The 23,055-nt window shown below is 40.9% G+C and overlaps 2 protein-coding genes and 1 pseudogene across 2 annotated transcripts; all 3 read left to right on the forward strand.

Annotated features, from left to right (window-relative positions):
- Positions 1-4,606: 4,606 nt before the first annotated feature.
- Positions 4,607-5,410, forward strand: LOC112033078 (thaumatin-like protein). Its single transcript, XM_065773968.1, is given in 2 exon segments — positions 4,607-4,750; positions 4,753-5,410. Coding segments are annotated over 2 exon segments (639 nt in total). The 5' UTR covers positions 4,607-4,656; the 3' UTR covers positions 5,298-5,410.
- Positions 5,411-6,351: 941 nt separating this feature from the next.
- Positions 6,352-7,000, forward strand: LOC112002050 (protein P21-like; annotated as a pseudogene).
- A 4,567-nt stretch (positions 7,001-11,567) lies between these two features.
- LOC112002075 (protein P21) lies at positions 11,568-12,700 on the forward strand. The gene has a single exon (XM_024034234.2). It carries the CDS (start codon positions 11,630-11,632, stop codon positions 12,308-12,310), a length of 681 nt encoding a protein of 226 aa, XP_023890002.1. The 5' UTR covers positions 11,568-11,629; the 3' UTR covers positions 12,311-12,700.
- Positions 12,701-23,055: the final 10,355 nt, after the last annotated feature.

Consider the following 23,055-nt stretch of genomic DNA (forward strand, 5'->3'; position numbering starts at 1 on the left):
TGTCCACAAGATGGACGGATCATCCCAAGAGGATGAAAACATTAAAGTCTAGATGATGGACGGACCAGTAAGACTGTCCACAAGATGGACGGATCATCCCAATAGGATGAAAACCTTAAGTCCAGATGGTGGACGGACCATTAAGACTGTCCACAAGATGGACGGATCATCCTAAGGATGAAAACCTTAAGTCCAGATAATGGACGGAACAGTAATATTGTCCACGTGATGAACGCCCAAAAAAGCTGGTAGTTAAGTCCAGATAGCAGACGGACAAGTAACAGCGTCCACAAGTGGACGGATCAACCTAAATGGACGGTAACTTCTAAGTCCACATAATGGATGGACCCAGAATAACGTCCGCAAGTTGGACGGATCATCCAAAAAGGATGGAATAAGCTAAGTCTACCCAATGGACGGGTTCAATAAGCTAAGTCTACCCAATAAACTGACCAGTCTAAAACAAATGGTATTTCTATAAGTCACAGAAATCATCGTGAGAGATGACGACCCTTGGTTAAACGATTAATGAACGGAGGAATCGTATAAGCGGAACGGAATTCATTTTAACATAAAAATACGCTTTAAAAATAAAAACATGCATTCCACAAAATAAACGTACTGAACGGTCAATGTATATACAAACCCCATAAACATGACGGGTATTAAAAATTGTTCCACACTTAAAAAAAAAAAAAAAAGAAAAAAAAAAAAGAAAAAAAAAAGGAATAATTAAACAAGACTAAGTTGTTACAGATCAGCTCCCTCTCCCTCTTCAGCTGGACGGTCCCCAACATCCCTGGCCTGGCTATCCGCAGCAGTTTGGTCCATAGGAGCTTCGCAGATAGGGACGTTCTTTTCGAAAAGAGCATCAGTATCTTCCGACTGAACGGGCTGGGCGGTTGACGGCTGGGGGGCAGTGACGTTGACGGAGGATAAGTTTATCTCTGGGTACAATGCCCTCACCTGACGGAGTGCATTGTCGAACCCGTCGTTAAAAACAAGGCTCAGCTCCGCAATCAGGGCGTCGGAGTCGCGGTACTCGCGTACGGCATCTTCCTTGGCCTGACGGACCTCATTGCCTTTCTCCACCAGGTTTCTCTTCAGACGGTCCGTCAGCTGGATGGCCTCGTCCCGGGCCGTCTCGGCCATCTTTAGTTTCTTTTCCTGGGCGACCTTCCAGGCCCTGAGGTCGAGCAGCTCCTCCTCCATCACCTTAGCCTTCCCACGAATCCGGCCAATGGTCGTCTTGTGGTTGAGACACCGTCCCATCAAGCTTTTCATCATGATCATAGCCTGAGGGACAACGAAAATGCGTAAGCAAAATATTTAAAGGTAGAAAATGGTGAACGGATGGACTAAGGACAACGGAGTAATTACCTGGGCAATGTTGAAGAGGCCCGTTTCCCCCATCGCCTCCGTCGAGTGATTCCCCAGATCCTCGTAGTCGTCGGTGGTAATGATCGACGACAACCTCTCCAGGGCGTACTTGGAGTCCTCACGGAGCAAGACGGGTGGCTTCTTTTGGTCGTCGGACAGACCCGTCATAAGACCCTTGCCCGCTCCGTGTTTAGCCGGAGTGACCGACTTGCTCCCCTCAGCCATTAAGCTGACGACCGGATCCAGGGGGACCTTGGTCTGCTTTGGAGGACGGTCACTCTTTACGGGCAATTTCCTCTTCAGATTAGGCTTGCTGGGGCCCGTCCCTATGGGGTCCTTTCCAGCCTCCTTGTTCTTCGCGACCTGGAGTCTTATAGCAGCATGCCTTTTTGCATCTTCCATCTCTGAAAAAGGTAGACGGATTAAGAAATAATAATGATAAAGACAGTAAAAACAGGTCATAAGGGTTGACGGACTCACGTAGACGGGTCTGCTTCTCGTACTTTAAAGCCGCTGAGGTTGGCTCGGGACCGTCACAGTACTAGTAAATGGTGTTGAGGTTGATGAGCTTGGCCCACGTCCTCTCCTCAGGCTTTGTCTTTGAAAAGATTCTTTCAAGGAAACTGAATTCCTCAAGTGTAATCTGGGGACACCGTCAAACTGCATCAAAGAGGACGGGCGTTAGAAACATTACAAAAATTATTGAAACTGCACGGAGTCATTTACAACGGGCCATACCAGATGGGTTTAAAATGCCCCAAACTATGTCGACATGCATAAAGTCCGTCTCCCCTGGATGACACATCCAACTGTCTCATTTTATGAAAAAGTAACAGCTCTTCCAGTCTCTATTTGAGTCTGGGCTTTTAAAAATAACCTTCAGAACGGGGCTCCTAGGGATGAAGCTATACATGCCCCTCGACTTGTCTATCTCGTCAGGATGGTAGCAATGGAGGAACTCTCTTATCGTAAGCCTCCTCCCACCATCCGACATGGCTCCGTACAGAACCTCCATCGTGATGAAAACTCTTCACGCGTTTTGGGACACCTGGCTGACGGATATACCTAGGTAGTTTAAGAGTTCGCGGTGTAACAAACTCAATAGAAATCTAAGGCCAGCTTTAAGCACCTGTTCGTACACACCTACTCCGTCTACTCCTTCGTAATAACATTTTTTTGACATGTAGGGTAGATGGATTGGGATGTGGTCTGGGATTTGGTAGCGGGCCCTAAGTGTGTTAAAATGGCCTTCCTTGATAGTAGATGTGAAGGCGTGTACCGTCCACTCTGGGGGCATGATGAACTCCCTAAGTCCATCATCTCCCACGACGGACCTAACTAGTGGCTCTTCGTCGTCAGCTGATCTCTCTTGGATTTCGATCATCTCCAGGCCTTCATTGTTGAGGATGAGGACGATGATGACGGACTACTCTCGCTTGGGACGTCGTGGTCTTTGGGACTTGACGGGTATGCCCCTTCGTAATCTGCCCTGTCACGAACGACCGACTGATTACTCGACGCACTAGACATGGCCTACAGGTAATGACAAAACCTAAGACTCTGACGGTTTGGAAAGAACGACGGGTGCATAGAATGAAAAGAAATAAATAATAGCTAAAAATTAAAAAAGGACGGTAGGAAATAACTCACCAGAAGATCGAAGTGAGCAAAATGTGGCAGGCGACGGGTATGAGAGTGAACGGACTGATCTCTGACAGGTGTGACGGACTTGCTCTGACAATTTCTTCTAGCAACAAGTGGGGAAATGAGGGGCAGAGGATCGATATTTATAAGGCATGTGCACGGAAGACGAAGCGATGCCTCGTTCCAAAACAATGGCCATTGACAGGATGACATTTGGCATAGCTCATTAATGAGTTAACTTCTGACCCAGCATTGTACGGATGAAGGTTCACGGACTTAGGTGTCATGGATACAAGATTGAGATTTCAAATCTGTCACCCTATGGGTCCGTTCTCTTATGTATGACGGACCCATCGGGTGAGGGGGCAACTGAAAGGGAGTAAGTACACGCTAGGATGCCTATTGTGATTGTACGGGCCGGCTATAGTCCGTGAACGTAAGAATGGACGAACCCATCATTTGCACGGGCCCTTAAGTGGACGGATCTCATGTGGACGGACCTGATATGGACGGATCGAAGAGAGGTGGACTGGTTAGCCATGGGCCTATTGGGCCCATTTAGTGGGGATATTTTGGCCTATTCTCATAAGGCCCTAAACAGAATCCTTGCGCTACTTGGACTCTAGAAATCTCATATATTTGGTAAAGATCTTTCCTAGAAGGAGAAGATCTGTCCATCACGTTTGGGATTCTACAAGAGGAGTCCTATAAGGAAAAGACTTCCGCACCAAGAAAGAGATGTTAATCTTCTACTATTATAAAAGCCCCAATACCCTCACAAACCAAGGTACACATTATTTTACCCTCTCTAGCACTCTAGAGTTGAGAGAATACTTTCTGACTTGACCTTCGAAGGGTATTTGGCCGGCACCACACTGGTGCCCTTTGATAGGTTTTCTCCTTTGTCTTGTGTAGGTTAACATTCGAGCGCGAAGGCATTGTGTGACTCATTGGTGAACTTCTCAGCTTCATCAGTATGTTTTCTCTCTCTGACTGTTGAACTTCTGAAATTATTTTGATCATATATATGGTGTGTTCACTAGAATTAATCACTACCTTATGGAGTAAGTTCATTCTGAAAATCAGACTACTTCAGAGATATTGCATGCTCTTTTTTTATAGCTAGATTCAAATCAAATCTCCCTCCTTGTAACTATCAAACTATCATCGTTCATAGATTATAACAATTTTATAGATATTTAAAATATATATTTATTGAAATAAACATATTTTGTTTCTAGATAGGTAGATTAATAAAAAGAAAGAAGAAAGCACCATAAAATAAATATGTCGTTCTCACTTGAACCCACAAATAAGAAACTAACAACCCATTTTTTCAATGGATAACGAGGCATCCGCGTGGACTCGTTTGTCGACTAGTCTTCAAGTCAAGCCAATTAGCCAAATGAAATATATATATATATATATATATAAACAGCCAAATTTTTGAACAAAGAAGTTTAGAAGGCACTAACTCGGAAGGTCTCTCCCTGCATAACATTTAACATAACATATCCCATAGCCAACTCCAAGGCCTATCTCTCTCACTTTCCAAAATGAAGCCCTTCAAAAACCTGTCCATTTTCTTCTACTGCTTTGTCAATACTCTTATTTTCATTACCTTATTAACCCATGCAGCCAGATTTGATATTAAAACACAATTGCAACATCACAATTTGGGCTGCAGTTATGCCTGGTGGTGGCAGGCAGATTAACCCAGATGGAACTTAACCTGGAGCCTCGAAGTTAGGCCTAAATCAGAAAGGGGTAATGGTTGCATTTAGGCCTGAACTGAGTGTAGTTTCAATGGATTCGGGGTTGGTACATGTCAAACTAGTGACTGTGGTGGGCATTTTCAATGCCAAGGCAGTGGATATGGTGCAGCCCCACACACCATTGCCGAATTTACATTAGGCCAATTTGAAAATTTGGATTTCTATGACATCTCTCTTGTTTATGGGTTTAATGTTCCTATGGTTTTCAACCCTACGTCTCTTAAGTGCACAGGCATAGACTGTACAGGTGATCTCAATGGGAATTGCCCGACTGAGTTGAAAGCTCCGTGCGGGTGTAACAAACCTTGTACTGTATTCAAGACCAAGGAATATTGCAATGCTGGTTCTGCAGACTGTAAAGCTACAAATTATTCCATGTTTCTCAAGGGTGGGTGCCCAGGTGCTTATAGTTTTCCTCTGGATGATAAACTAAGCACATATACGTGCCCTAGTGGGAATAACTATAACGTAGTGTTCTGCCCTCTTGGTTCCCTCTAGTGTTGAGGCATACAGCTAGTAGCTAGCTTGTATACAAAGAAGTGGTGTAATCAAAGCTCTGAAGCTTTGTGAACATATGCCTAATTATAGTGTGGCGCAAATGCTCTAATATATATGTGTTCACTCCGACATTGTAAGTTGTAACAACATATCTATGAAAGTTTGTGCCCCATAAAAACAAGATTTCTATGAAAGATGGAAGACATTAACGTTCAAAAAAAATTTTTAAAAAAAAAAATCAAATTTTATGATAAAATTTCATTTTAAACCTTCTAATTTAAGAGTTATAACAAATTAAACCTTATAATTTCAAAAAGTAACTAATTGAATTAAAGTTTTGAAAAGTAATAAATTAAACACTACAATAAATAAATAAAATAAAAAATTGATGGGCGTAACGGACTCATTACCCAATAACTCATGGTACTTGCAAAATAAATTGAACTCGAACATTTCCCCAAAGCCTACTTTGTGTAAATATGGACTGTAATTGAGGGAAACTATTTCATGGATAATGAAAGAGAAAAAATTTGGGTTGTGAGCCTGAATCTTGAAATAAGAGAAAATAGGGTTGTAAGCCCAATAGCAATATGTGAAGTGAGAGAAAAGCCCACACCATGAAGTAAAGTTTGTGGTTTGTGAAGCCCATATTGTGAGGAAAATTTTGAGTTGTGATTCAGGAGGTGATTAGGATCTTATGTGATTAGGCTTCACAAGAGACGTTCATAATAATTTGTGGTAAAAAATTTTAAATGTCTGAATTGAAAACAATAAAATGTGCCAACTAATTGAGTTACAAATCTCTTTGCCATCCAAAAAGGGGCTTGGGTATTGGAGTAATTGGACTCATCAACCAACTCATATTTTTTATGGTATTGTAGTTATTTTGTTGGGTAAATTTCAATTTAAACACTATAATTTAGGGATAGTCTAAATTAAAAATCCTAAACTTTAGAAATGAAACAAATTAAACCTTGGAACAAATGAAACAAATGAAACAAATTCAAAAAAGAAATTGTTATGAAGGTGAAGAGTAAAATCGTTACAAACGATAATGATTTTCAATGCCTTATTAGCCCATGCAATCAGATTTGATATAAAAAACAATTGCAACAGCACAATTTGGGCCAAAGTTGTGCTTGGTGTTGGTAGGCAGAATTACCCAGGTGGAACCTAGACCCTCGAATTTAGGCCTAACTCAACAAATTGGTGGTTTTCGCATTTAGGCCCGAATTGGGTGCAGTTTCAATGTGTCTGTGCATGGCAGTTGTCAAACCAGTGACTGTGGTGGGTTTCTTCAATGCCAAACCTATGGTGCTCCCCCAATCACCCTTGCCAAATACTCACTACGCCAATCTCATCAAAACATGTATTTCTATGACATCTCTCTTGTTGATGGGTTTAATGTTCCTATTGATTTTAGCCCAACCTCTAATGGGTGCACCAGAGGAATAAGATGTACAACTGATATTAATAGGCAGTGCCCAACTAAATTGAAAACTCCTAGAGAGTACTGTAAATACCCTTGTACCGTTTTCAAAACCAATGAATACTGTTGCAATTGTGGAAGTTGTGGATCTACAAATTTTTCCAAAATTTTCAAGAATCTGTGCCCAGATGCTTACAATTAACCTATGAATGATGCAACAAGCACATTTATGTGCAATAGTGGGACTAACTATGAGGTTGTGTTTTGCCCTTGAAGCAGCTCTTTCCTTTGGCATAACAGACACATCACTAGTAGCTAGTATGTAATAAAAGCTTGAGGGCTTGTGAGCACATGTAGTATTGTGCATACCGTATTATAGGTTGCTATAAAATTATTGATATCTGCCCTTGAAGAAGTTCATTCTTCTGGTAAGAGGCATAGAACTATCAACCAAGAGTATTTATCTATGAAGCACGGGTGTGTTTCGGGACTCGGGTGCGGGTGTGGGTGCGGGTGCGGGACTCGGCGATTAAAAAATTATTAAAAATATTTTTATTTATATTTTCTATATATTTTTACTATTAAAATATTCTTAAAAAACACATTGCTATGCCTTGATTCACAAAACAAAGAAAGAAGAAGGCAAGAAACACATTACTATGCCTCTGAGGTCAGAATTTCGACTGTTCCGGCAAGTTTCAAGGCCGATATCAGCTTGTTTCGGCCATTTTTGGCATATTTCGGCCGTATCAGCCGTATTGGTCGCCGGCCGATACGACCCGATATGGACGATATGGACCGATTTTGGCCGAATCGAAGCCGATTCTGGCTGAATCGAGCCTTGTCGGCGCGAATCGAGCCTCGTTGGCGCAAATCCGAGAAAAAAAAAAATCAGATGTGGCACCGACTCGCGGTCAACCGCGTCGTCTCGCGTCAGGCCGTGTCGGACTCAGGTGCGACACCCTCCCAGACGTGTCCGTGCTTTCTAGGTATTTACAACTGGGCTAATAATTTATAAAAGCTTGAGGGCTTTTTAGCAAATGCAGTACTATGCATGTTGTATTTTTACATATTCACGTGAGGCTGTAGCAAAGCTTCTATGATGGAAGATATTAACGTATAATGTTTATAACCTCCTTAATTTTTTTCTTTGGCAAATGAAGAAATGAAGAAATTATTTTGCAGCTTAACCTAGTAGTGCGTTATTTGATTTACTACCATGTGTTTGCAAGTTGCAACTCTCTATGTTTGTGATATTCTTTGTTTGATTCTTTGGTTGATGGTACATAACGTAACTATTGGGAATAGGAGGTAATAAATGAGCCTGAAACTTGTGTTGTGGACACACATACACCTTACAAAGAAGCTAACCTATATAAATTTATTTATTTAGCTTGTTTAACCTATATGGACTTCCTTTCAAAAAAAAAACCTATATGGACTTAAACCCCATCTTTCTAAATATACGTATCATAGTTGCTTTCACCTATTGTTATTAAACTTTGCTTGCGTTAAATATAAGGTTAAATATTCTTTCACATTTCGTTCAAATCTATTATTTCACACATATATTTATGATTGATGCATACATATTAAAATTTAAATACATACTATACTAATCATAGCTTATCACCTTAATAAATTATATAAAAAAAAAAAATATGTCTTTTGACATTTGCCTTAAATCATGTACTATCACTGAAGAATTAAAAAAAAAAAAAAAAAATTCCATTTGACCATCATTAGTATTTTTTATTATTATGAAAAGTAGTCCATTTTATTTTGACAAGGATAAAAACATTAAATCTTAAGACACTAAATGCTCAATGATACACGTTGAGGTAGACCATGGGCAACTTTGTTATCATCCCGTAGAACAAAAGAAAATTTGAAATCACTAAACCTCTGAGCTTGTACCAAGGACACTGCGATGATGTTAGAGATACTAGATGGTGGAGTGGTCGAACCAAGAAGGGAGTGAAAAACCACCAGTGAATCACCTTCAAAAATTGCAGTTCTAATACCCATCTTCCAAGCAAACCGCATTATAACTCTGATCCCCACTTCTCTCAGATTTTCAAAAATAGCTCCATCAACATTAACGTTGTACCATGGAGGGAGAGGAAGAGACCATCTCACAGAGGATACTGGTTGTGTTTGCTTGACTCTTAAATTAGCAACTTGAAACTCGTCCAAGTAGCTAGTCCTTAGTCCAGTGAGCAATAAGGGAAGCTGACTTACGAGTTCTGCCTGTCCAAATTTCATTCCTATTGGTCCAAATCCCCCATGCCATCATGAGCAATTGGAATTGGGCCAAAGCTTGATCTGTCATCTGCTTCACAGTCCGAGCATACCATACAAGATCCATAAACTCATGTGTCTCTACCAAATTGGTCTCTTAACTCCAGGTCTGAAGCTAACCATACCTCTTTAGCTCGTTTACAGTGCCAAAATAAATTGCCAGAGGACTCCACTGCTACACCACACTCCTCAAAGGTATTATCTTAAGTTATTTGCCGATGAAAGAGCTTGATATGCTTAATGACCGTCATTGGTATTTATTGCATTATGAGCTGGATATACTAAAATATCCAAATTTTTAGAATATATATATTACGGGCTCTATGGACTCATTACCCAATAACTCAGGGTACTTGCTAAATAAAATGAACTTGAACATTTCCCAAAAGTCCACTTTGTGTAAATATGTGCTGTAACTGTGGGGGTCCATTTCGTGGGTTAGAAAGAAAGTGGGCCTGAATCATGAGATAAGAGGAAAGTAGGGCTCTAAGCCCATAGCAATACGTGAAGTGAGAAGGAAAATTTTGAGTTGCGATTCGTGATTTGAGTGGGCCCCACAAGAAAAATCTCAACACATGTTAATGCATTCAAGGAGTGGCTTGGGTCCAATAAAAAAAAAGAGTAGCTTCGGTATTAGACTCAAGACTCGTCAACCAATATTCATATTTTTATGACATCTATAATTACTATTTAAAGAACTTTTTAGATTCTTACTCTTGTTTGTCCAAATTACTTTTAAATTTATATTGTTTAGAAAGTTTAAATAATATAGTTAGATATGTAAAATTATTAATTTTAACACTTCTAAATTTTAGATAAATTAAAAAAAAAAAAACATCCCTCCACTTTTCTTTCAAATTAAAAAAAATAAAATAAAATAAAACAACTTAAAAAAACCAATAAACGGTTTTTATTTTTATTTTTTTAAAATCCATTTTTAAAAAAAGAGTTAACAATCACTCGAAACTCAATTAAGAAGATTTGAACATACCACTTGTTTTTAATAAATTTCATTATATTGTTTTATCTTTCCATTTGTCTTTCTTTTTGTTTCTCTTTCTTTAATTGTTCTACCCTCAAAACTTTCATAACAGCTCTGCATATTTAAATTAATCTCTCATATTATAGTTTTATTTTATTTTAATGAAAAATTATAACACTAAACTAAAAATAAATAAATAAAAGAGTCTCATTACACGTGTAAAACACATGTAATGACTAATGAAGCTAATTGTACTTATTTTTTGGAGAATATATTTCGACTTTTTTGTTTGGTTGAGAAAAATGGTAAATTTCAGCTTAAACAATATAATTTAAGGACAATCTAAATTAAACCTTATAGTTTAAGAAGTTCTAAATTAAACACTAAATCTCAAATTTCAACTTTTGAAAAGTAACAGAAAAAACCTTGGAGCTTTAAATGGGATAACAACATTAACTAAATTTTAACATCGAAAGTGAGAGAGTAGAAAAGCAAAAAGAAAAAGAGAAGTGAGAATACTGGATGTGTGTGTGTGTGAGAGAGAGAGAGAGAGAGAGAGATAAAAGGCGTTGCAAGATAAGATCAAGAGAGTTTATTAGTATAAATTACACAATAGCTCCATAATAATAATAATAGACCTTGCAAAATTATCTGGAGTAAAAATGGTGATTGTCAACCTTCATTCAGATGCAAAGAGATAAGATTGATGCTGATGTAAGAATTATACTCATTTCAAAGTCTCTAGACTTTTCCTCCCAAGTCTTCGTTTTTTTGGGGTGAGGCTCTGGAGGGCGGGGGCGGCTGAGGATTTTTTTATTTTATTTTTTATGGGGCCAATGTCCATAGAAATGCTATTTTTTGTTACCTAAGCCAAAATTTTCATTTCAGATAAAAATTTATATATTATTGTAATTCATAAGTTTTTAATAATAAAAAACTATAATTAATATATATATATATATATAAGAGAGAGAGAGAGAGATTTTTCAGTTTTTATTTTAAAGAAAAAATATTGTTTACGACTCCAAATTTTTTATTCATAAACTTTAAAAAATTGTTCTTTTTTCCCCTAAATTATTAAAAATATATGTTGCACTTTCTTTCCTCCCATCTGCTTCCGTCAAATTTTATCCTTTTGAGTCCTAACCAAATATATGTGACAATCTTCGTGGGACTCATATTGTTGGATTGTATGGTCGATAGTCATCCAAGTTCATATTTTTCCTTCTCAGCACATGGTCTGATAGTACGCTAATTAATTTTCCAAAGCAACGTAAGCTTAACAAGCAACAAAAGTAGGACTTTTCCAATGGATATCTTTAATTTGACCGGAAGATTGCTTGTCTTATCTGCAAACTAAACTTTGTTTTTCAGCCAGTGTGAATTCAATAAGCTTCATGTCCCACAATACTACTCAATTTTTAGAATAGTCTTCAAGTCAAGTCAAGCCAAGATAAATTCAGTTACAAGGGTTTAATTAGGCAATCACGCCTGTAATTAAGTTCTCCACACCAACCCCTACAGACCATATCCAATCCCAAATCCTATATAAACCCCTACCCATCTTCTCATAATCAAAACCTCAAACCACTAAAGCATATCTCTTTCTCACTTTCCAAAATGAGTCTCTTCAAAAACTTGTCCATTTCCTTCTACTTTTTTGTCACTCTTTGTATTGTCTTCGCTCATGCAGCCCGATTTGATATTACAAACAATTGTCCCTACGTAGTTTGGGCTGCAGCCGTGCCTGGTGGTGGCAGGCAGCTCAACCCACAAGAGTCTTGGCCCCTTGATGTCAACGCTGGCACAACCGGGGGCCGCGTTTGGGCTCGAACTGGGTGCAATTTTGATGGATCCGGGCATGGCAGTTGTCAAACTGGTGACTGTGGTGGACTTCTTCAATGCCAAGCCTATGGTACACCCCCAAACACTCTTGCTGAATTCGGTTTAAACCAATACCAAAACTTGGATTTCATTGACATCTCTCTTGTTGATGGGTTTAATGTTCCTATGGATTTTAGTCCAACCTCTAATGGGTGCACCAGAGGAATAAGATGTACAGCTGATATCAACGGGCAGTGCCCAGCTGAATTGAAAACTTCTAGCGGGTACTGTAACAACCCTTGTACTGTTTTCAAAACCGATGAATATTGTTGCAATTCTGGGAGTTGTGGACCTACAACCTTTTCCAAATTTTTCAAGAATCTCTGCCCAGATGCTTACAGTTATCCTAAGGATGATGCAACAAGCACATTTACTTGCAATGGTGGGACTAACTATAAGGTTGTGTTTTGCCCTTGAAGCAGCTCTTTCCTCTGGTACAAGTATAATAGGCACAACACTAGTAGCTAGTATGTACGTAATAAAAGTTTGAGGGCTTGTGAGCACATGCAGTATTGTGCACACTTTATATGTTGCTATGAGGTGGTTAGTATCTACCCTTGAAGCAGTTCTTTCTTCTGGTACAAGAGGCTTGGAACTATCAACCAATAGTATTAAATATTAATAAATGGGTTAATAAAAGCTTAAGGGCTTCTAAGCATATATGCAGTACCATACATGTATTTTACGTATTCAGGTGAGGTTGTAGCAAATTTTCTATGATGGAAGATATGGCGATATTAACGCTTATAACCTCCATATTCCATACTTTTGTTCTATTGGTAAATCAATAATTTATTTTTAGCTTAACCTGGTAGTTCGCGTCCGTTGTTTGAATTACTGCCATGTGTTTGCAACTCCCGTCTCAGTGCTATTCGTTGTTTGATTCTTTTTGTTTTTTAGATGGGTTGTTTGACTATTTGCTTGACGGTACACCTTACGTTGGGTGGTAATAAATGAACTTGAAACTTGTGTTGTGGACCGCAAGTACACCATACATAGGAGCTGACCGACATAGACTTGACAAGCATCTTTCTAAATATACGAATCATATAGTTGCTTTCACGCGATGAACATGTGTCTCCATTCTAATATATTCAGTGTAATTGATGCATTGAACATAATTCTAATCCACACTAACTTATTGGTATCAAACTTTGCTTATGTTAAATTTAAGGCTACATATTCCTTCATACCTTGATCATATTTATTATTTTACACATATATCTATAATTGATAAGTATTTGCATTTTAATACATAAAATAGTAAAGGTGTGAGAATCAAAACCTAAAATTTAATACAAAATTTTTCACCTATTTTTCATAATAGATGAGATATACATATTGGAATTGGTAATACTACACTAATTATAACTTGTCACTTTAACAAGTTATGAAAAAAATTATATGTTTTATGTTTGCTCTAAATCAAAATAAAGTATTATCGTTAAAGCATAAAAAATTCCATTTGACTGTCATTAGAATCTATTTATTGCACTATGAATCTATGAGCTTGGTATGCTAAAATATCCAAATCTACCATTTGATTAGTATGTTAATTCATCTTATATTGGTTCTTTTAGTTTCCACGGTAATTATGGAACAAGGTTTTCTTTTTTTTTTTTTTTAACTGGAAACTTGGTTCATTGCATACAATTTGATAATTTAGACTTCAAAAAGGAGATTTTTAAGAGTTTTACGGCAGGGATAATAATTGACTAAGTTTATTATACGTAACAAAATATTGTGAGCATAAATTTGATTGAAGATGTGCTAAGTTCATTTATTTTTTTATTTAAAATGTTTATAAAAATATTTAGACGATGTTTATATACTGATTAAAGTTTAGAAAGATGATAAGTTCTTTTTTAACAAATGGACTAATAATTTCTTTTAAGAATCAAATGATCTTATATTTGATTATATAATGTGTCTAAAGTTTGAGTTTGACTTATGGTGTATTCTTCTCTACAAAAAGACTTGAATGGTGTATTATTAAACTATTAATACAATAATTAGGCCCCCAAGTCAAAATTATTGGCCCCGCCCCCTGCGGGCCGGTATACATACGAAGTCATTGGCTAGCAACAGTGACATAAATTCGCATGCAAGTAAAAATGTTAAATGTCCCTTTCTCCATCAGATGCCAAGAACCGAGGGCCTTTAGTGACATGTTAAGAATTATTCTGTTGAATCCTCTTTGAGACTTTTCCTCCCTACGCCCATTAATTCTTTCTTTCTTACTTTCTAGATTATATGATCCCTCTGTAACATCTTGACAGGTGGGTTTTGAGTTTTGACTTATGTACATAAAATGATGCAATCCCATTCTCATCGTGTGTACATGTGACATTCTTCCAATTTCATAACTTTATTCTCTTTGCATGTTTTGATCAAAGTCTAGTCAATGTTAGAAAGCTTAGGAGGTAAGATTTACCATTTTTTTTCTTCGTTATTTACAATCTATAACATCAAGTTGTGCTAAAAAAATTGTGATCCTAAATTTTCTCTAAGTTCAAGTGTTCTAAAAAAATGTTACTTTGATACATCAAAAAATTATTTTATGATGATGCCAAAAATATCACCAGTGAGTCACACGATATTTTGCACACTCGAAATGACACCTGCACAACAAAAAAAGGAGAAGACTTTGCAGAAAGCACCAGTGTGGTGCCGGCCAAATACCCTCCAAAGGTCAAGTTAGAACTTGTTACAACTCTAGAGTACTAGAGAGGGGTTAATTATGCGTACCTTGATTTGTGAGGGTATTGGGGTTTTTATAGTAGTCGAGGGTTGACCTCTCTTCCTTGGAGTAGAAGTCTTTTCCATGTAGGAGTCCGTAGATTGCGGAACCCTTTCCTTGTAGGAGACTAGCATTCAGCGTGGGATACAAGTTATTCCCTTATATACTCATGCGTGGTGGCTAAGTCATGGTTTTGTTAGAACCGTCATCTTCAGGCCTGTCAGCCTATTTCATACCCTTCCGCCATGAAGGGTCGTCAGCCTTTAGGGTCTTCAGCTCTTTTCATAACTTAGCCTGTCAGCATAAGTTGTAGGCTTTAAACTGACGGGTTAATCCTGAAGCGTCTTGCCTCTATAATTTATACTCATCAGTCGCTCCCTACTCCATGTTCCCGTCAGTTTAAATTGACGGGTAGATGGAGTTATATCTTTTGTTGCTACCTTTTACTTTTGGCCAGGAGAGAGAAAATAACTCATACGCGATGTAGTCAGTATTAAATGTTCGGACACGAGGCGTATTCTGGTTGGCTCCGCTTTTGGACGAGGGCGTCGCTTCGTCTTTCGTGCTTTTTCCCTTTTATATATAGTCCCCCTCTTCTCATTTTTCCTATTTCATCTTTACTGATTCCTGAAGAGAAAATCCGTTGTCCATCTTTTATCAATCCTCCCTTACTGTTGCTTATGTTGCTACCGTCACTTCTTCAACCGTCACATGTTTTGAGAAACTCGTAAGTTCTTTTTCTTTCTTTGTATATGCTTTATTTCGATTGATTTCTTTAAAGCGAGGTCGTCATCCTAGGTGCTTAGAATACATTCGTCACTTGTAGGTAGTCAGATGTCAAGTGACGCGTCGAGTGACTGGTCGTCGGTCCGCGATGGAGCGGGCTACGATGAGGTATTTGGTTCAGGTTGTGAGTCCGGGAGCTTTTCCTGGTTGTTAGAGAGGGAGACGTTAGCCCAAACTCCTAACGAGGAGGTAGAAAGTCATGGAGATGAAGGTCAGGAGGAGGTAGTAGGTGAGGAGAATGAAGTTGAGGTGGAAGAAGAGAGGGGTAGTGACGGGGATGAAGGCGACGAGGAATCTTGTGAAAGGATTTTTGGAAGTCCTGGAGGTAATCGTCCCTTCATCCTTCCCAAGGAGTGGGCCATAAATAAGTTTCTTCTAAAAATGACTGACAAAATTTTCAAAGAGTTGCGCGTCCGTTTCCAAATCCCTGACCATATTCCCATTCGTCTCCTTAGGGAAGGTGAAAAATGCTATACGGGAAGAATTGCAGACGTTGGTATGTATGATGCCATGTTTGCTGCGGGGCTCAGACTGCCCCTGACGGCCTTACACCATCAGTTGGCTGATTTTCTTCGGTTGTCCGTTAGTCAGATTGTTCCAAAGTTGTGGAGGATCTTTATAGGTGTTGAGATATTATGGGGTCGTCTGAGTGGAGGACACGGTCATCTTTCCTTAGATGAATTCTTTTATTGCTACAGACCCCGGCACCTTTCTTCTTCCAAGGGGATGTACCATTTTTCCGTTAGGGAGAAGGATTTGAGATTGGTGTCTGAGATGCCAGATTTTAATAGAGCCTGGAAGAGTAGGTTCTTTTTTGTTAAGGGGACGGACTGGGCGTGCCGTCAAGAAGAATGGGAAACGATGCCTCATGGTTATTTTGATAATACTTGGGTGTTTGTCAGGGAGTCAGGTTTTAGCCGTCAGCTTTTGTCCCCGTCAGTTTTTACATGTAATAACTTATCTGTTTTTGAATGGTTTTAACGTTGTCAACTTGCTTTTCTTTTTTAGCCAACACTCGTCCCTTAATAACCGAAGAGCAAAAGGATTTTATCCGTCGGGTTTTAGAGATTCCCTTAGAAGAGCGATCGTGTCGAGATTTAATTACTCTTAACACTCTTCACGTGTACTACGGGGGTCCTGAATCGACGCCTGAGGCTCGCAAGTTAGAAGAATTTTCTCGCCATTGTGAGTAGCTTGATCATATGGTCCCGTCATTTTCATTTTTTTTGCCGTCAGTTCCTCTTATGTATTTCTTTTGCAGAGATGGATACAGCTAAGCAACGGATAAGGGCTACCGCTGCTCGTCAAAAAGAGGAAAATAGGGCAAAAGGGGAGATGACATCCTCGTCAACCCCCAAAACCGTCACTAAGGGTTCCTCGAAAAGGAAACCCGACGGGGATGACAACCGTCCCCTTAAAAAGGTAGCCGTCACTTCTGGGAATGAGCCCCCAGAGAAGTTAACCCCCAAGTTAGGCCACGAAGCAAGAAAGGGTGTGATGACTTCTTCCGATCCTGTCCTAGAGGGGCCCCATTGCCTATTGATGCACAAGGACTTTGCCGCCGAAGCAATAGAATCGCTTATAAAGCCGACGGACATAGATCCTTGTGCATTGTTAGGGATGGAGGAGCTGGGGGCGTTAGCTTTGTTTGACCTCACATGGGTAAGCCATCTCCCCTAATTGGCTCTTCTCTTATCTCCTTCCTGTTTAATGACTGACGGTTATATCCTTTTCCAGGCCTTGGTTCGCATAAAGGAGCTTCAGGTCCAGTGCGTGGCCAAGGAGGGTATCGTTACTCGCGTCAGTAAACATAATGCTAATATGCTAAATCAGCAGGCTCAGTACAAGGAGGCCATACGTCTATTGAATGTTGAGCTGAAAGAGACGAAACAGAAGTTAGAGGAGGCAAGTTATCAGTAGGAGAAATTAGAACAAGAGCTGACGGCCCTTCGTAAGGAGGTAGAGACGGCTGGGGTTAACGCGGTCCAGGAGTTCAAGGAGTTAAATTCCTATATCAATTCCTGCGGTGGATACTACGGCGTTGGGTTTGACGACTACCTGAAGCAAGTTGCGTTGGCCTTCCCTGAATTGGATTTATCCGGGATAACTATAGATGGGCTCCCACCAGCGACGCCTGTTAATGACACCGTCATTGTCGAGGGCGACGACTTTGTGGATCCTCCTCAAGATGACGGTGTTGTTCTAGCCTAGCCCGCTGCGAACCCTCCCGTCACTACTTCCAATCCTTCTGTGCAGGATCTAGATGCAGACAACCCTCTTGTTCAGAAAAAGTAAACAATGCTTTAAGTGACGCTCCTCCTTCCCAGCCGTAGTTTCATCTTTTGTAACAGTTGTATTTTTTTTTTTGTCTGCAAACAATATTTTTAAGTGCCCCCTTGGTTTTTGGGGCTTCTATTTGCACCCAGTTTTTTTTTTTGCTTATGATACCCATCATTTTTAAACATGTATGTATGGCCATTTGCTTATGTGCTTCTTTTTCTTGCTAAGGCTATCTCCTAGCCGTAGGTTGGGCTTGTAAGCCTATTTGTAGGTTATATTTTTAAAGGTACTGAGTGACGGTTATGGACCCGTCTAGTTCAATAACACCGTCAGTTAAATGGAACCGTTGGCTTAATTAAGCCGTCAGTTTTGACAATTTTACGAGCAGATGGTCATTTTGGTGAGCCCGTTACTTTTAATGACTTCATCTATTTTATTAGGCGAGATTCGTCTACTTTATGGATCAATAGAGTTGTTTTTTTCCCAGACTTTTAGTCTGTTGCAACATATTGCCTTGGGTTAAGGTCGTCCACCTTATGGACTTGCCAAGTTTTGATAATTTATTACTTTTTGAGATGAGGTCATTTTATGTAGGACCGTCAGCTTTATAGTCTTGTCCATACTGTGGACTTGACCACTTTGCGTCTTTTGTTAGACCGTTTAGCTTTACGACCTTGTTTACTTGGTGGATTTGGGCAACACGTCAGTCTCTTATAAGACCGTCAGCTTCATTTTATGGACTCGGCCAACTCGTCGGTCTTTTATTAAGCCGTTAGCTATTTTAGTCTTTTATTAGACCGCCAGTTTTAAGGCTTCATTTATTCTATGGACTTGGCCAATTCGTCAGTCTTTTATTAGACCATCAGTTACATAGCTTCATCCATCTTGTGGACTTTGGCCAATTCGTTAGTCTTTTATTAGACCGTCAGTTATGTAGTTTTTTCCATCTTGTGGACTTTGGCCAATTCGTCAGTCTTTTATTAGACCGTCGGTTACATAGCTTCGTCCATCTTGTGGACTTGGACTTGTAAGTAGAAACTTCAGTAATTCTGAATAAACTCCTCTTATTGCCATGCATTTATATAAAAAGTAGTTCAAAAAATGAAATCCTGCCCTTTGGGCTTATTGTAGCAAAAACCAAAGTAAAAAACATGCCCTTTGGGCTTATTGTAGCAAAAACTTAAGTAAATGATAAATTTGAGTATAACTAAAATTTGTTGTAGTAAACTTATGAATAAAGGGGTGGGGGTGTTACTATTCACGTCATCATCTCTACTGGTAGTATTTTCGCAAGTGTTCAGCATTCCAAGGATGTGGCAACTTCCGTCCGTCTAGTGTCTCCAAATGGTAGGTGCCCTTCCTCTGCCACGCCGTGACTCGGTATGGTCCTTCCTAATTGGACTGAGTTTTCCTTAAGTTGGGTCTCTTGCTGCGCCCATGACTTTCCTTAGAACGAGGTCTCCAACCTGGAAGTCTTTGTGTCTGACCCGAGAGTTGTAGTGCTTGGCCATGCGGTCCTGGTATAGTGCGAGCCTTTGTTCTGCTGCTGTCCTGACTTCGTCCACCAGATCGAGCTGTAGATGTATGGCCTCGTCGCTTTTCCTTTCATCCTGGTTGTGCACTCTGTAGCTTGTGAGGCCGACTTCGGCTGGGATGACTACTTCGCTCCCGTATGTTAGTCAGAATGCTGTCTCTCCTGTTGGTGTCCTTGTCGTAGTCCTGTAGGCCCAAAGTATGCTCGGCAACTCTTCTGCCCATATACCCTTTGCCCCCTCGAGAGTTTTGATAATCTTCAGCAAGGATCAGTTCGTGACTTCGACCTGTCCGTTGGCTTGAGGGTGGGCGGGGGAGGAGTAGTGGTTCCGTATCCCCAATTGCAAGCAGAAGTCCCAGAAGGGGTCGTTGTCGAATTGCTTCTCGTTGTCCGAGACTAAGACTCTAGGGATGCCAAATTTGCATATGATACATCGCCAGATGAAACTCCGTACATTCTTTTCCGTAATGGTGGCCAATGCTTCAGCTTCCACCCACTTTGTAAAGTAGTCGATGCCTATTACCAGAAACATCAGCTGTCGTATTGCCGTAGGAAACGGCCCCATGATGTCTAGTCCCCATTGAGCGAACGGTTATGGTGCCGTCATCGGGGTAAGTTCTTCGGGTGGTTGTGTGATAACATTGCTGAATCTTTGACACTTGTCGTAGGTTTTTACATAAGTCTCAGCATCCTTCTACATGGTTGGCCAAAAGTACCCCGTCCGTACTAGCTTGTGCACTAATGATCTCGACCATGAGTGGTTTTCGTAGATTCCATCGTGTACCTCTCTCATGACGTAGTCTGCTTCTTCAGGACCTAAGCATCTTAGGTAGGGGGGGGAGAAACCTCTTTTGTATAAGACATCCCTTATCAGAATGAACCTCACTGCTTAGACCTTTAGTTTTCTTGTAGCTTCCTTTTCGTCTGGCAATACGCCGTTCTTCAAGTAAGAGACTAACGGCGCGGTCCAATTGCTTTTAGAACCAAGCTCCTGTACATCGACAGAATTTATAAGTGGAGAGAGCTGAATGAAGGAGAGTACATTACCAAGGGTGGCCATATGTTCGGCTGAAGCGGCTTTGGCTAGGCGGTCAGCTCGCTCGTTTTCTCCCCGGGGGATCTGTATAATTTCGGCCTTCAGCTTGTTTACCCTCCTCCTTGTTTGATCCAGATACTTCTTCATTCTTTTGCCTTTACACTCGTAATCCCCATTTATCTGGTTGGTCACGACCTGAGAGTCGCAGTAAATGATCACACTCTCGGCTCCTGCAGCTTTGGTGAGGTCAAGCCCTGCTACCAAAGCTTCGTATTCCGCCTCATTGTTGGTGGTAGGGAACTCAAGGCGGACCATACACTCGACCGTGTCTCCTTCGGGTGACTGTAGTACGACGTCGGCTCCCCCAGCCTACCTTTTAGAGGATCCGTCTACATGTATGCTCCATTGGGGAGATTCTTCTGCCCCCCTGTCCTTGTCATTTGTAAACTCAGCTATGAAATCTGCAATGACCTGTCCTTTAATGGCAATTCGCGGGCGGTACTGGATGTCAAACTCGCTTAATTCTATAGCCCATAGTGCCACACGTCTAGTAGCTTCAGGGTTGCTCATTGCCCGTAGCAAAGGCTTGTCAGTTAGGACGATCACGTGTGGGCTTGAAAGTATGGCTTGAGTTTGCATGCTGTCGTTACTAGCGCAAATGCGAGCTTTTCCACGGGTGGATATCTTTCTTCAGCTCCGCGTAGTGCTCGGCTGGTGTAATAGACAGGCTTTTGCACTCTTTCTTCTTCTCTAATCAAGGTAGCGCTGACGACGGCTGGGGAGACAGCAAGATAGAGAAAAAGTGCTTCACCTGGTTGCGAGGGACTTAGCAGTGGTGGGGAAGAGAGATAAGTTTTCAACTCCTCGAATGCTTGCTGGCACTCAGCAGTCCATTCAAAAGATCTTTTCAGTGTGCGAAAGAAGGGTAAGCACTTGTCCGTCGCCTTTGATACAAACCTATTTAGCGCTGCTATCTTGCCATTGAGGCTTTGTACTTCCTTCACATTTTTTGGTGGTGCCATCTCCACTATAGTCCGGATCTTGTCCGGGTTGGCTACGATGCCCCTCTGTGACACCATGAATCCTAGGAATTTTCCTGCTGTAACTCCGAAGGCACACTTTCCTGGATTAAGCTTCATGTTGTAAGATCGAAAAGTGTCGAATGTCTCCTCGAGGTCCTTCAGGTGGTCTTCCTTCCTTCGGCTTTTTACTAGCATGTCATCAACGTAGACTTGAACATTTCTCCCAATTTGCTGTGCGAACATCTTGTTCATGAGCCTTTGATACGTCGCGCTCGTGTTTTTTAGATCAAATGGCATTACTTTGTAACAGAAGAGGCCTTGGCTGGTTATGAACGAAGTTTTCTCTTGATCGGCTTCGTGCATCTGGATTTGGTTGTAACCGGAGAAAGCGTCCATAAAACTTAACAGCTGGTGTTGAGCTGTAGAGTCTACTAGAGTGTCGACCCTCGGGAGGGGATAGCTGTCTTTTGGGAACGCTTTGTTTAGGTCGGTGAAGTCCACGCACATCCTCCACTTCCCGCTAGCTTTCCTGACCATCACTACGTTCGCTAGCCAGTCAGGGTAGTAAACTTCCCTAATAAAGTTTGACTTCTGTAGCTTACAGACTTCTTCGGCTATGGCCCGATCTCGTTTTAGGGTAAACACCCGCTTCTTCTGTCGAACGGGTGGAAAGGAGAGTGACACATTCAGCCTATGCATCATGACTGGAAGGTTTATTCCTGGCATGTCCTCGTGACTCCAGGCAAACACGTCATGATTCTTCTTGAGGAAGGCTATAAGTGCTTGTCGGACCACGGGACTGGCAAGGGTTCCAATTTTTGTTATCCGATCAGGCGCGGAGTCGTCAAGAGGGATTTCTTCAAGCTGCTTAACGGGCTCCATCGTACTTCAGTGTTCTTCTACGCTCATGGCCTGGAGGTGGTCCTCCATTTCCATCATGGCCATGTAGCACTCGCGTTCGGCCACTTGATTTCCGCGTAATTCTCCTACTCCATAATTGGTAGGGAATTTAATCATCAAATGGTAAGTCGAGGTTGCTGCCTTCCATGAATTGAGGGTGGGTTACCCCAAGATAGCGTTATAGGCAGACGAACAGTTGACCACAAGGAATGTCACGTCCTTGGTGATCTGCTGAGGATAGTCGCCTACCGTTACAGACAGTGTAATCACACCTAAGGGAAATACCCTTGTTCCTCCAAAACCGACGAGCGGGGCATTCATCGGAATTAGTTGTTCTCTACCAATTCTCATTTGCTGGAACACTGGGTAATTCAGGATATCTGCTGAGCTCCCATTGTCGACCAGCACCCGATGCAAGTTGTAGTCCCCTACTCATAGGCTGATGACAAGCGCATCGTCGTGCGGATGGTGAAGACATCGCGCATCCACTTCTGAGAACCCGATGATAAGCCTTATCTTCGTGCTATTTTTGGTACTGGGCCCGTCAGCTGGACGTTCTGGACCATCTTGAAGTACATCTTCCGAGCCTTTTTGGATGACCCGGTAGTCGTTCCTCTTACAATCATTCTTATGTCACCGATGGAAGGTTGAGGATGGTCATTATCTTGTCGGAGAGGCTACTCTTGAGGTGGTGGATCCGTTCTTTCCTTGCTTACAAACTTCTTTAATTTCCCTTGTCTTATGAGGGCCTCGATCTGCTACTTTAAGTCATAACAATCGGCTGTGTCATGACCGTGGTCTCGGTGGAAGCGGCAATATTTGTCTCTAGAACGCTTGCTAGGATCTCCCTTCAGCTTTCCGGGG

Source organism: Quercus suber, unplaced genomic scaffold (assembly GCF_002906115.3).
Source record: "Quercus suber isolate HL8 unplaced genomic scaffold, Cork oak 2.0 scaffold_83, whole genome shotgun sequence".
Lineage (NCBI taxonomy): Eukaryota > Viridiplantae > Streptophyta > Magnoliopsida > Fagales > Fagaceae > Quercus > Quercus suber.